The sequence below is a fragment of the Aquila chrysaetos genome, chromosome 13 (genome assembly GCF_900496995.4).
Source record: "Aquila chrysaetos chrysaetos chromosome 13, bAquChr1.4, whole genome shotgun sequence".
Taxonomy (NCBI): domain Eukaryota; kingdom Metazoa; phylum Chordata; class Aves; order Accipitriformes; family Accipitridae; genus Aquila; species Aquila chrysaetos.
In genome coordinates, this window is record NC_044016.1 from 20,310,561 (window position 1) to 20,324,981 (window position 14,421).

The window sequence follows — 14,421 nt, forward strand, 5'->3', positions numbered from 1 at the left end:
GAATAACTAAGAACTTGCAGCCAGTCTAAGTATGGAGGAATTTTTGCCCAGGTGAAGACCCAACTAAACAAGATGCAGTTCAAGCCCCCACCCTTGCTTCTGCATGAAGTCACTAGTTGCCAGGTCACTTTTCTATTTGTTTTTCAGCCAAGCTCTGTAGCCATTTGCCCACCCTAATAACTTCTACAGAACACAAATCTACAGGACAGCGGTAGTCAGGAGCCTTAGTTCAGTTCTCTCAGCATTAGGGCATGCGACAGAAGGAGGAGTCAAAACAGGCATGGTCCTGCAAGCCTGTGCTGGGACATTCAAACTCACAGGGATCTCTGTGCTGTCATGGGCAGAGCACAGCAGACTAATGAGGTATTCAAAACCACTCCCTCACATTGCATCTTCTCATCGTGGCTTACCAGGATTCAAAGCTAGCACTCTCAGAGACAAATACCTGATCCTGGATACCCATGGTTAAAGAAGCAGATGCTGCAGAACTATAAAAGCAGACATGGCAGGCTTCAGAAGGGTGAGCAAGTAGCCATAACTATATGCACCCTGCAACACCTAACTATATGCAACACCTGCAACCTAAGAAGTCATGCTGACTGTTGGTTTGGAGAACAGAGTAACAACTGTATCTAAATAAGACTGAATAACACAATAGTAATCGAGAGTGCTAATAACATACACATACCTAAATGCCTATATACTCTAATTAATGTTGATAATGATGTACTTTTCTATTCTCATACAAGAGCACTTCAGAAATAAAAGCTGAGGAGAGCAAAAGATCTGTAATCTTTCCACTGAATTCAACTGTGTGTACTTCCATGCAGGAGTCTGTATTATTCACATTTTAGCTGCTGGAACAAAAGCACTGGGGTAGTCTGAAGAACAGAACCCCCAATTAAGAACTGTGGCACAGCTCCTGTCTGCTCTTCACTGACATTTAAACTACTTTCTTCAAGATTATCTTATCAAACCTTTGAGCGCAAGTACTACATAGAAAACTGGGATCTGAAATCCAAACCCAAGAGAGGACTGGATGGTAGGGAACCACTGGCCAGTTGCATGTCAGGTCTGTCAGCAGCAGGACATTGCTGCTCAAGGCCAAGCAGGGAAAGGACACAGGCTTGTCATTAGTAATAAGATTCTGCAATGCAGCCATGTGCTACCAGCTCTTGGTCAATTTGCTACCCTTAACACAGTAAGATCTAGACACTTACTAAGCAATTTCCAGTCACCCTGCATTTAAAATGATGGCAAATAAGTAGGACCACCTCAGATAAAAACTCTGGACTTAACTTTTTCTTCCTTCTATGTACATTCTCAGCTTTCTCTTCTCTCTGTCCCCTTTCTCGCTTGTTTGAGGGGTTAGGGGGAGGGAGAGGGAAGGCCAAAGGAAAACAGTAGTGACAGCACCAGTAAAATACTTCCTCCCCAACTCCCTATCAAATCATTCTACCCTCCTCTCACACCTGTCTTGCCCATTTAAACCAGAATACCTTGCAGCTGATTGTTATCACCTAGATTTTACTATCCACTACTGCCTAAGCAGTGCTATTTTCAGTTTACTTTAAATATTACCTTTAACACTACTCTGAAGTGAACCTGAAAAAAGACTCCCAACAGCAAAAGTCCCATGCTTTTGTATACTTAGGATTGAGCAGAGTATTTTGTACATCTTCTCAGCATACAACAAGCACAATCACTGCTGTAGACAAGTTGTCAGATAAGACCCTCTAGTGTCAGAAGAGGCTATAAAAGTACTCGGGTTTTTTGCAAGACTGAAGCCAAAGGGCAACCATAGCCTTGAGACCAGAGAAGCCTCTTTCTTCTCACCTTCCCCCAGCTCTGCATCCAGCTAAAAGAGACCCCTTTGCTAGGAAAAGTACTTTGATTCTCTGCCTCTGGCAGCCCCATCATTAGTTTGCTCACTGGTACAAGCTCAAGCTGCTCAGTGCCTTACCCTGACAAATAACAAATGCCTCCACAGACAGAGGCTCCCCAGCCTCTCTGGGCCCCCATTTCAGTATGCAATCATCTTTACGATGCAGAGATTTTCCTGACTGCAACTTTCCCTGATGCAACTTGTGCCTGTTGCCCATAACAAGGAAGAACAAAACCACAAAAAAACCCCAAACCCCGGAAGCCAATACTTGAGACTACCTTACAGACTTAGACCTAGCTGGGAACTGAACAGATCATCTTAGTGCTTTTCTGTATAAACTAGTAACCTCAGAAACTTTTAGCAACTGTAAAGAAGCTGCACAGACAGTAAACTTGGTCCATCATCACCTTCACCACCCCTTCTTTCACCTCTGCAGCCCACAACCTCAGCTTCAAGTCTGCCCTTGCCCTCCTTACAGTAAAGGCCCTTCTCGTCTCACCTCCATCCTCTCACCAGTTGCTCCTGTCCTTCTCTGTCCCCAACCCCACCAAACCGCAGTTAGCCTTCTCAGCCCATCACCCCTTCCCTCCCTCCCTCTCTCTTCCCCACCGCCTCTCCTTGCTCTTCACAACAATTACACTTTGTTTTCCCACCCTCGCGCCGTGTGCAGCTACACAGCCCAGCTCCCGCGCCTGCTGCTGCAGGCTCTTCCACGGAACACCTCGGGCAGGGCTGGCAGCTCCACCGCGCCCACGGCTCCCGCGCAAGAGGAAAACCCAATGGCCTCAGTTATTTCACCTGGGCACTACCGGAGGAAGCGTTAGAGTAATTCGCCCGGCGTTCCGGGGAGGCAGTGCCCAGGCAGGCCGCCCGGGGCAGACCTTGGCCGAGCCGGCCGTTCGCCTCCTGCGGAGCGTCCCGCACAGCCTCGTCCCCCCGGCTCGGTTTCAGTGAAAGGCTCTCCCCCCGCCAGCCGACTCGCCAATCCACCGCCACGACCCCGCTGTTTTTCCCACGGCACTACGTTTGTTTGACACTACAAGCGAGCGTATTATTGCCTATGGGTGAGGAGGGGAAGCGCTACCTCGAGGGCACCGTCCTCGCAGCAGCAGCGTCCCCGCTCCTTTCCCCCCCTCCGCCCGCCTTCAGCCCGAACTCGTCCCCTCAGACCCTCCGCGGGGGCGCACACGACGGGCGCAGCAGCTACACCGGGTCCCACGCGCGGAACGTCTCCGCGCACCGACCCCCCCGCCCCGGCGGCCGCTTGTGCTGCTGCAAGCGTTGGCGCGGGCACCCAAAAAGTAACGGGTTTAACTTCTTAATTGTCCTCGAGGCGCACCCGGGGCCGCTGCCCCAGCCCTTCCGCGGCTCCCCCGCGGCCGCGTCCTGCTCCGCGGCGCGGAAAACCGCGGCGGAGAGCGGCCCCCGCCGCCGCCCGCCCAGCGCTGACGGCGGGGAACAACTGCAGGACGCCGGGCCGGGGAACGGCGGGGGGACCCGCCGGGCCGGGCGCCCGCGCAGCCACAGCCGCCCACCGCGGCCGCGCAAGTGGGGCGGACGGCGCCGCCACAGCCGCGGCACTCACCCGCCTCACGGGGAGGGACCTTCCCGCGGCCGCCAGCAACAGGAGAGCGAAGCCGAGCGGTGCTGCCGGCGGGGAGAAGGGCATGTCCGGGGCGGCCCCCCATGCGCGGGGGACTGGCGAGGCTGAGGCTCCGGCTCCCGCTCCCCGCGGAGGCTCCGCGGCGAGAAACAGCAGCGGGGCGGCAGCAGGCGCTCCGGCGGCCGCTTTTGTAGCGGCGGCGGAGGCGGGGACAGGGCCGTGGCCGGCGCCGGCCCCGACCCAGGTGCGGTGCGGCCCCGGCCCAGCCCGGCGGGCATGGGGAGCCGCCGCAGGCGGGGGCTCCGGGGGTCGCTCCGCGGCGCGCAGGGCGGACGAGCTGGTTGCTGGTGTCGTCAGCGCGAAGGGCTGTTTCGGGGAGGGGAAGGAAAAAGAAAAAAAAAAAAGTCGAGAAGGCGCCTTTGCGATCCTGTCCCTCACCTTTTCAACTTTTTTTTTTTTTCTTTTTTTTAATTTTGCCCTGACTTTGTCCAGGCTTGGGCATCTTGGTGGCCTTCATGCTGTTTGTGACGTCCGAGTATTATTAGTTTTTAATAACAGTAAATGCAATTACCCGTTTATAACATGAATTTGCAGAGCTGCACATCAGATCAGAGCTTGGTTTCTAAGTTGAAGTCGGGGCACAGGTCAGCCCTAGCAGTAGTGTGACGTGTAAATTTGGAGGATTTAGAATACTTGCTTGCCTAGCAAAAGATGGCTCTGAATTTGCTTTGTACTAGGTTCATATTATTGTCCTTATTTATTCACTTTGCACTGACTAGTAAAACTAAACCTTCACTAAATCACATGTATTTGGTGAGATTATACACCAGAATCTGGAAGAAGAAAGCATACAGAACTTAACAGATTTAGAAAGAAAGCTCAAAATTGAACTGGGAACTGGGGAAAAGATTTCACATTGGTCTGTTAGATGCTACTGGACTATAAAGAAGTTAATAGCTTAAATATTAATGATGTGTATTAATTTCAAATACAACACAGCACCAGGCTGATGCTTTGGGAATATAACTAGTCAGAGCATCGATGATGTGTGGTCGTGAAATCATTAAATTCCTCAGCATGTGAATTGCCAGGACAGCAGTTACATCTCAACAGCTAACTCCAGGCAGAAAGAATTTGCCACGGTGTTTTGGTTGACTGAGGGCTGAAAAGATATTTCCTTCAAGTTTTCTAAAGTGAGAGAAAACAAAGGTTGAAGGAAAAAAAAAATTACTCCCAAAGAAGAAAGAAAGAACATACATTTTGGGTAGTTAAAAGAGATTATCCCCAAACACCCCAAGTTTGTTGAAACCCCTAATGTCTGCCCCAGGTGATGTTTTTTATGTTGCTTATTGAGATTAATTTTTTTACTATCCCAGTAAAATAAATGTGCTGTTACTGTAGAATAATTATGTCTGCTACAGACATTGCTGAAGACTTAGGGAACAGTGAGAAGGAATGAAGAATAAAGATCTAATTGAAAAAGCATGTTCAGCCACAGCAATACCACCTGGAACAATGAAAACACTCTGTGTTTTTTAAAGAAATCACTGATCCCCTGGATTTAAAAGATTTAAACCTATACCTAATGTTTGCCTCAAAGGGATGAAGATAATGAGACACGGAAAAGCCTGCTTATTTTGCCTGAATCTGTATTTTTTGGTGTGTGTGTGTACTAAGGCAAATTACACATAGGTATAAGAAACTTCTGTAAAAAAACTACATTTCTGTTACCTGCAGTTAGCACACATCCTTGAAGGAAGCAACCAGAGAGCATCTGCAATACCAGACCACTAGAGAAATGTGACTAGGAAAACTAACAGTTGGCTGCTAACCAACTATTTTATGTTGTTTGACTCCCCTGAAAGGCTAAGAGAGGACCCTACCCAAGCCTGATTCCACCTCACAGGAGTATTTTACTTGAAGCCCAACACCTGATCCCTTTTGGAAGTGCTTATGGGCTGGCCTTACCTCCTGGCACCTGAAGAGTATGCATGTTACATCTGCTTTCAATAAACCAAGAAAAACACCAGGCAACTTGGCAAAATATCATCCAGCTTCCTTCAGGCCAGGCAACAGAAACGTTTAAATAAAGGGAAAGAAACCTCTTCCATGTGGATAGCACCACCAGCCTTAGCAGAGTGCATCTACTTCACATGCACATCTCTACTGCTTTCTATTGTTTCTGCACCAGGCACATTAAGTTTTCCAGTTAGGACATCTGCTCCTAAGATGACTCTCAGCACCTGTGCATAGCAGAGGACCAGCTCCTTTTGCAAGAGCTTAACAGGCTCATGTCTGATGAAAAGCCTTATCAGGGCTATGAGGGTGACATATATCACTTTGGAAGTAGAGGTATTACTTTGGAATAATTCTGCTTTCCAGAAATAATCAAAGATAACTCTTTAGGTATGATGACATCATACACTAGTGTTATCTACATGAATGTTTTTGGAGGGGAAAAAACATGGATCAGAGTAAACTCTAAAAGGGCACATTTTCATTGTGCCTGTTAAGAAGCTATTATCAAATTTCAGAAGACTGAACAAATCCTGTTGACTTAAATGACTGTAATAAAAGAGAGGTCATTCTCCTAGAGATGGAAAGGTATTTGTCCAAAAAATTAAAATCTTTTTGGAGGGAAAATACTGATTAAAGTTGTCTCTAAAACTTGGGGCTGCTGGATTTTTGTTATAGATATTCATGGCTTTATTAATACTAAAATTTAACTTGATTTTTAATCAGTGTTAATGTAAGAAAAGAACAGTTTGAAAATAGCCAAGTGAAGCATTAAAATGACACTATCCAAATTTGAAAGGAGATGGGGCCCTTTCAGTTTGAAAAATACAATGCAATGAGTTGAAGAAGCTTTGTTTGACTTAAGAATTTGGTTTGTTGAGGCAACCACCTCTTTTTCTGTAGCTGAAGGACTGCAAATGCTATTTAAAATGCAGGACTTTGTAACTTCTTTCTTGTTCCTTTACCTTGAGGCTGGACCAAGCCTCTCAGATGTGTTAAGGAGAAGGTACCTTGCAGTTACACTGCAACACAGGGACTATTGTACTCCAATGACTGTTGAGCATTATTAATGCAGTTTACTATATTTTGAGGGCAAAATGGCATTTTGAAAAAGCTCAGGGTCTCTTTTAATAACTTCCCCTGATAATCCTTTTCTGCAGAAACAGTGTAGCCTGTGGCTTGCTATGGGATGTTCCCATGGGTGAGAGACAAAGCCTTTGCAAGGGTTTGGGCGCTCTGCTACCTGAAGACTATGACCACTAGCCTCATATATGCAGAAAGTAACACCCCTGTCCCACATGAGACTGAATGCTTTGTCTTTGAAACTTTCTAAAGAGAAAAATATGTTTCCTGGAGAAACTGTGTGTTTCTGCTGTGACATTTGCTGAGTAACAGACATTTGCCTAAGCTGCCTTAGGCAGTATCCTAAAGCATGTTATCAGTTTTCAGTGCAAGTTACGCACTTCGTGCTTCTCCATGACCATTAATTATTTGCTTTTATTAACATCGTCTTTTATAATAAGTTTGTTTATGGGATAAAGACATACAATTCTTGGAAACAACCACACTGCAAATAGATCTAAACTCTTAGTGAAGTTTTATTCCTTTCTACCTTGTATATGTATATTTGAAGTTGCAGGGTACAGGGTTGCTGAGATTTGGAGAATGAAGTGTTTTACCTAAACTCAGGATTTATGTGAAAAATGGAGGGAGTTGCTGCCCTGTACAGTAACTGTATAAGAGTTTCCCATGTGCCTAAAAGGCTGTTAGCTATTTACTCTTGTGTTTTGTAATTGTAGTGTGCCACAGCAGTGAATATGTTTTGGCTCATTTTTTTCTTTACAAGGCCAAGAGGAACTGTCAGTAAAGATCTTTCCATGCTCAATAAAAGTTAAAGTGTCTGAGTTGAGGATCAGCACCTATGACGTTACTCAAATAAATCACTTAGAAATTTGAAATATGTGTTTAGGAAAGGAAGCAGAAGAATTTTAGCATTGAATCATTGAATGTGGATGGTGTTTGTAGAATTTTAATTTATATAGATACCTACTTAACTGAAATAAAAGTTCATCTAAGCTGAATCCTTCTGTAGACCTCCTGGAGAAAAAAAAAAGGTAGTTCTGAGCAGTATTATGCAAATGAGAGTTACAAACACATAAGCTACAACTGTGATTACGAGCACATTAGTGTTTAGTAGGGAGATCATCTTGTCTTGGAGCTATATACTTCAATATCTTTGGAGAAACTAAACCATCTGAATTGTACCTTGAAACCTGGACTTTGGGAAGTGGGTAATTTACACATCTTAGTAATGCTTAAAATGATCTTACAGTATTCTGTAGCAGAACATGGCTACAGCAAATACTTATGTGACAGATCAATGTAGAAAACTTTTAGAAGTGTAGTGCGTTAGGAAGGAGGAGAGCTTCTTCTGGTTACAGGCCATAGTACACATTTATGCATTAAATCTCATTATTTTTAATTTAGTGTTTATAAGCGCTAATTGTTCTGTTACTTAAGTTACTTGCTCACATGTCGGAGAATGTGCTCAGTACATGAAATGTCTCATGGTAGCTATGCAGTGCTGGCGTGCAGGGGTTGAAATCACCCAGTTTTCTATAATGTGTAGTATTATAGATGCAGACTAAGAATGAATGAACATAAGTTGTTGCTAGTTTGCAGTTCCAGATGTAAGGGCCTGGTTGTATGTAAATATACAAAAAAAATAAGTAGTGCTTAAGCAAAATGGACAGCTCCATTTTTCAGCTGTCAGTATGGCTTGTACACTTTGGGCTATATATTTCTTGATGACAAGAAAGAAATGAGTGCAAAGATTTTTTTTTTAACTAAAGTTTTGTAAACTACATAAGGAACTGTAATAGCTGTATCTACTTTTGGGGTCTAGCTGTCTTGTGGAATTTATTCTCTATAATGATTGTACGGAGGGAATGATTCGGATAGGTATTTAATTTCAATACAAAGCTTACATTCTCTGTCTTATAAAGAAGAAATTGTTTTAAATCTTTTCTGTAAAATGTTGTTGAAAGATTCATATGACCCTGTGCAGAGTCATTTGTGAATCTGACTCAGACATTCCTATATTTAAAAATCTTAGAAGTATAGAAATGTAAAGGTTATTTACAGTCATGTAATATAATAGGAAACAACTTTTTTTATTACAGTTTGAATTTCTTACCACAATCCCTGACTCCTAATTCAAATTTCCTAATTAAAAATCCCCTGTTCAAGAATGCTTTATTAAGAATTGTATTTTGGACTATAGAAGGCTGTTAGGATGAACAAAATGAAAAGATGCTAGCACAAAGGAAATGATGGTAAGAATACTCAGTAAAGCATTCAATTTCTCTCATTGTTTTTCACAAGAAGAAAGTAGGAAGCTATGAATCACAGAACAAAGGAAGGAAAGAGTCAAGTCAAATTGTTAAGTAAAATTGACAGAAATATGACTCTCCTTTCTCCCTCTTCTGTAGTGGTAGCTTTTTTTCTGTGAGGAAATTATTTGGAAATCACTCCATTCAATATCTTCTCACCAAGGGAAACCTTGATACAGAAAAGGAAAACTGCCTTGTGCAGTTCGATATAAGTCTTGTGCAATGAACATAATGCTGATCTTTTCCAGAGAGACAGAGATGATTTCTGTCTACTCTGCTGTTAGATGCCTAGTAGGTAGGACCTGGATTCCCTCAGTAAAAGGCTTCCCAAATGCCCAGACACACATTTAGTTGCTTGACTGCAGCATCTGGTGGGGTTTTGAGAAAAATATCCTTTGAAGAGGGACAGGATGTGTCTCTTGAGAAAGAGGTGATATTTTATAGTCTAGTATTTTGTATCAAAAAATATTCCCTGGATGAATGAGTGAGATGGGGAACCTGTTTCATGGGTTTCCCATATGCTATCATGACTATGACTAAAGAGGGAGAGAAAGGTACTGTTTGGATTAAATTGTCTAGATTGTAAATATGCAGGTTGAATTCTTTCCATTTACATGGCCATTTACCTCACAGTAATTTTACCTTTCTGTGCTCATGTGTCCAGTGAGAAGGAGATCACAAACTGTTAATCACAGTGTCTTTTGAGGCCATAGCTTTTCACATCATAAACATCCCCCCCCAAAAAGAGGGTAACCCTAACCATCATTTATTTCCATCACTATACAGCAGCCTGCTCATAAGTCATCTGAAGCTGCAAGGACAAAGGGCAATTATATGTTTAATGCAGTTCTCTGAATTACCATGTCTGTAAGGCCCTTGAGTATCTGTTCACAGAAATCCCACTTTGGTGATTAGCCAGCAGATTTTGAGAAATTAATATTAGGAGTTTTAATGAGCTAGCCTCTTGAACAACCACTTGACTAATCTAAAAATCAAATATAAACACTGGTAGGAGGAATTACTGATTAGTGAATATATGCAGCAAGTTGCAGACAGTTTATCTGTTAAGACATGCTGCCAAGGTTGCTTGGGAAAAAATGAAGTGTAAGGTGTATTGGAGGAGTCAACCTGTTGATAGTGTAAGACATCAGAAGCTGGAGATCCACAAAGAAAGTCCAGGAGCTGGGGCAGGGGCGGGGGGAAAGGCAAGGTGTCAGAGAGGATGTTCTTTAACTTCAGGTGTGTCATTTTGTCCTAGAAAGAGTAAAAGGTAGTGTTATCCTATTATCCAGAGAGTGGAATCACATTTCCCTGGACCTGAATGAGGTTTAGGGGGGAAAAATACTGATAACTGTATGTTAATTAAGGTAAATGTTGGAACTAACATTAAGGATAAATTTTGGGTGAGATCTCAGTATTTATGAAAAATGATAAAATAATTTTGCTAAAGATTGAACCTCACCTGAATGCTGTGAAGAATATCTTGATTAATAATAAAGAATACAAAAATACAAGGCAAATGATAGGTCTATCAGCAAGATAAGAATTAAGTTAAAGTCCCCCAAAATGGACTTTCTAACTGGCAGAACACAACCACTAATCCTTTTAGACATTTGGGAATGTGAAGACAGTGGAAGTTGGATAAGTCGGATCATGCATTCCTGGATATCCTTTAATTACTAGTCATCTAACTAACTAATATCTTGGTTGAGTCATTCCTTTATTAAATAGTTGAAGAGACTGTTCAGATATCTCCAATGACCTTATTAGCATATATTTATATCTAATAAATTAGAAATAGTAATGGAAATAAAGAAGCATAAAAATAAGTCATACATGTTAGCAGTTGTTTATTTCCCCATCCTAATCTCTGCTATATAAGAATCATGTGGTATTTCTATTTCCAAAGTCTGTTTCTGGATTTGACCTTTATTGTGGACTGTTGCTAAGTTAAAAAAAGAAAGTTTTCCTGAATTTCTAAGTTAATCTATGCATGTTTCTTTTGTGCTCTGAAGGCCATATTAACCACTGGAAAAGGCATCTCTTTTGGCTTTTATACAACTAGATTTGCCTCAGGTATACCCTGCTTGTGTTGTGCAGATACAGGTACCACATCTTACAACATTCAGCTTAGTATGTGTGATATCTGCCCTAGAAGTATAAATAATAGCAGTGGCTTCTGAAGAAATCTGATCAAAAGACTTGTTATAGCTGTGCAATTACACTCAAATATTTAAAAATCAGCAGAAACATCAATATACTTAAAACTGCAGCTTGCATATTCCATACATTTGATTTTCAGTACTTGTATCAACAGAATTACACTTACATACTCCTGCCAAATGTTCTTCCAGACTATCAAAAAATAATGAATTAGTTTAAATACTAAGAATAGATATGGTCAGTGAATGAGATTACTGAACAAGAAAACTGTAGGTCTTTCCATAACATATGAATATTCTGAATCTCTGCTGAACAAACTTTAGTTACAATCAACCAGAATCTAGAGACAGAAACAGAGGGTGTGGATGAAGAAAATTATTCTGTGGAATTAACAAATCTTTTAAGTTAAAGTTTAGCTGAAATGTTATCTTCTTGGAACAAGCTCATTCCAATCAGTGGTTTTGTGAGATTTAACAACCTGACCAGAAAACAAATCCATCCCTCCACGTGCCACACCCCCCGCCCCACCCATTTGCAAGCTCTTTTCCATAGTTTTTATTAACTCTACCCATTCTACCCATTATATATATAATATATATATAAAAGCTCATCATACAGCCATGCTCCAGACTTCTCATGAATCACCACCTAAGAACAATCACTCGAAAAGTGAAAAGTGAGTATCTTGACATACTGGCAGATCAATCACTCCCAATTAATGTGTACTCTCTTAAAGCAGTGGGAAAGAGTGTGCCCTCCTTTGTCTCACCTGCTTGAACTTACCTCTGAAAATCAGAGGAAGTGGGTAGGAAAATCCTTCTGGGTGACAGTTCCAAAGAGTGAGGAATGAATAATACAGACTATGAATGCACCCTTCTAATCTAATTCTGGACATGTTCTTTACATTCTCAAACACAGATCTTCATGAGTTAGGCCCCTGCTATCAGAGAGACTAGTTAAATGTCATATTTCAAGCATTTGTCTTTTTTTGGTAATCCATTAAATAGTTGTGTTTTGCTGACACAGCATTCTTGTCTTTGTCAATTCAGGCCCCACAATACTGTCTCACAACTTGAACAGCAGTATCTTGAATGTCAAATGAGCATAAAAAGATTCAGGAAGTAACTTGAAAAAAACTATGTTAGAGTTAATGTAGGAATTTGAATGCTTGTTACAATATGCTGGATGTATAGAGCATTCCGGGGAGTGAAAGGTCTTGAACTGAAGTCTTGAATTCCTATAGATTACGGCAGTTGGGAGGAACAATTTGTGGTGATTCAAACAATTAACTGCACCTCATTAGATGTTTGAAGAGCTGTCTGTAAACAAATTAAGTGTAAGAATACTATCCCACATATGACTAGGACAGAAAAATACTTCATGAATATTCTTAAAGCATGCAGAGAGAAAAAAGGAACCTTATGAATACATAGTAGAGGAGCCTTATGAATACATAGTAGATTGTTGTGGTCACAAAACATAGATTTCCACAAACTAACTGAAAAACTGTATGGAAATTAACATACATTGTAACCTGGAAGTAATGAGCTAATCCATGGTATTGAGGAAACAGAATGGAACAAACCCCTAGACAGGCTTAGAGAAGATGGGAAATGGTGATTGGACTCTGACTCTGAAAAACAGAAGAAAGTGGTGCTCTCAAGAATCTGATGCGTATATGAAATAGTTGAGATCAACAATATACCATCTTTGTTTACCATCTTTGGAAGAAAGGGCAGGCAACTCAGGAAGAGTACAGGGATCTTGTTAGGTCATGCAGAGAGGAAATTAGAAAGGCAAAACCTCAGCTAGAACTCAATCTGGCCACTATTGTAAGGGACAACAAAAAATGTTTTTACAAATATGTTAATAAAAAGAGAGCCAAGGAGAATATCTATCCTTTATTGGATACAGAGGGAACATTGCCACCAGAGATGAGGAAAAGGCTGAGGTACTTAATGCCTTCTTTGCCTCAGTCTTTAATAGGGAGACCAGTTATCCTCAGGGTACTCTGCCCCCTGAGCTGGAAGGCAAGGACGGAGAGCAGAATATACACCCCTTAATCCAGGAGGAAATAGCGACCTCCTACGCCATTTGGACACTCACAAGTCTATGGGACCAGATGGGATCCTTCCAACAGTACTGAGGGAGCTGGCGGAGGAGCTTGCCAAGCCACTCTCCATCATTTATCAGCAATCCTGGTCAACAGGGGAGCTCCCAGAGGACTGGAGGCTTGACAATGTGACGCCCATTTACAAGAAGGGTCGGAGGGAGGATCCGGGGAACTACAGGCCTGTCAGCCTGACCTCGGTACCGGGGAAGATTATGGAACAATTTGTCTTGAGAGCACTCACATGGCAAGTCCAGGATAAGAAGGGGATCAGGCCCAGTCAGCATGGGTTTACGAAAGGCAGGTCCTGCTTGACCAACCTGATCTCCTTCTATGACCAGGTGACCCGCCTAGTGGATGAGGGAAAGGCTGTGGATGTTATCTTCCTTGACTTCAGCAAGGCCTTTGACACTGTCTCTCATGGCATACTCCTTGAGAAGCTGGCAGCTCATGGCTTAGACAAGTGTACTCTTCACTGGGTAAAAAACTGGCTGGATGGACGAGCCCAGAGGGTTGTGGTGAAGGGAGTTAAATCCAGTTGGCGGCAGGTCACAAGTGGTGTTCCACAGGGCTCAGTATTGGGACCAGTTCTGTTTAATATCTTTATCAGTGATCTGGACAAGGGGATGGAGTGCACCCTCAGCAAGTTTGCGGATAACTCCAAGTTGGGAGGGAGGGTTGATCTGCTCGAGGTTAGGAAGGCTCTACAGAGGGATCTGGACAGGCTGGATCGATGGGCCGAGGCCAATTGTATGAAGTTCAACAAGGCCAAGAGCCGGGTCCTACACTTTGGTCACAACAACCCCATGCAGCACTACAGGCTTGGGGAAGAGTGGCTGGAAAGCTGCCCGGCAGAAAAAGATCTGGAGATGCTGGTTGACAGCCAGCTGAATATGAGCCAGGAGTGTGCCCAGGTGGCCAAGGCCAACGGCATCCTGGCCTGCATCAGAACTAGTGTGGCCAGCAGGAGCAGGAGGTGGTTGTTCCCCTGTACTCAGCACTGGTGAGGCCGCACCTCGAGTACTGTGTTCAGTTTTGGGCCACTCACTACAGGAAAGACATTGAGGTGCTGGAGCGTGTCCAGAGAAGGGCAATCGAGTTGGTGAGGGGCCTGGAGCACAAGTCTTATGAGGAGCGGCTGAGGGAACTGGGGTTGTTTAGTCTGGAGAAAAGGAGGCTGAGGGGAGACCTTATCGCTGTCTACAACTACCTGAAGGGAGGTTGTAGTGAGGTGGCTGGCAATAGGACAAGA

General features: G+C 43.2%; 1 protein-coding gene across 2 annotated transcripts in view; it reads right to left on the reverse strand.

Moving 5' to 3' along the window:
• GLP1R (glucagon like peptide 1 receptor) overlaps positions 1–3,596 on the reverse strand; it is an 85,895-nt gene extending 82,299 nt beyond the window's left edge. For both annotated transcript variants that reach the window (XM_030036095.2, XM_030036096.1), the window contains exon 1: positions 3,471–3,596. In XM_030036095.2, coding sequence (XP_029891955.1) covers positions 3,471–3,554 — 84 coding nt within the window. In that variant the 5' untranslated portion in view covers positions 3,555–3,596. The remainder of the gene's footprint in view (positions 1–3,470) is intronic.
• Between the last annotated feature and the right edge of the window lie 10,825 nt (positions 3,597–14,421).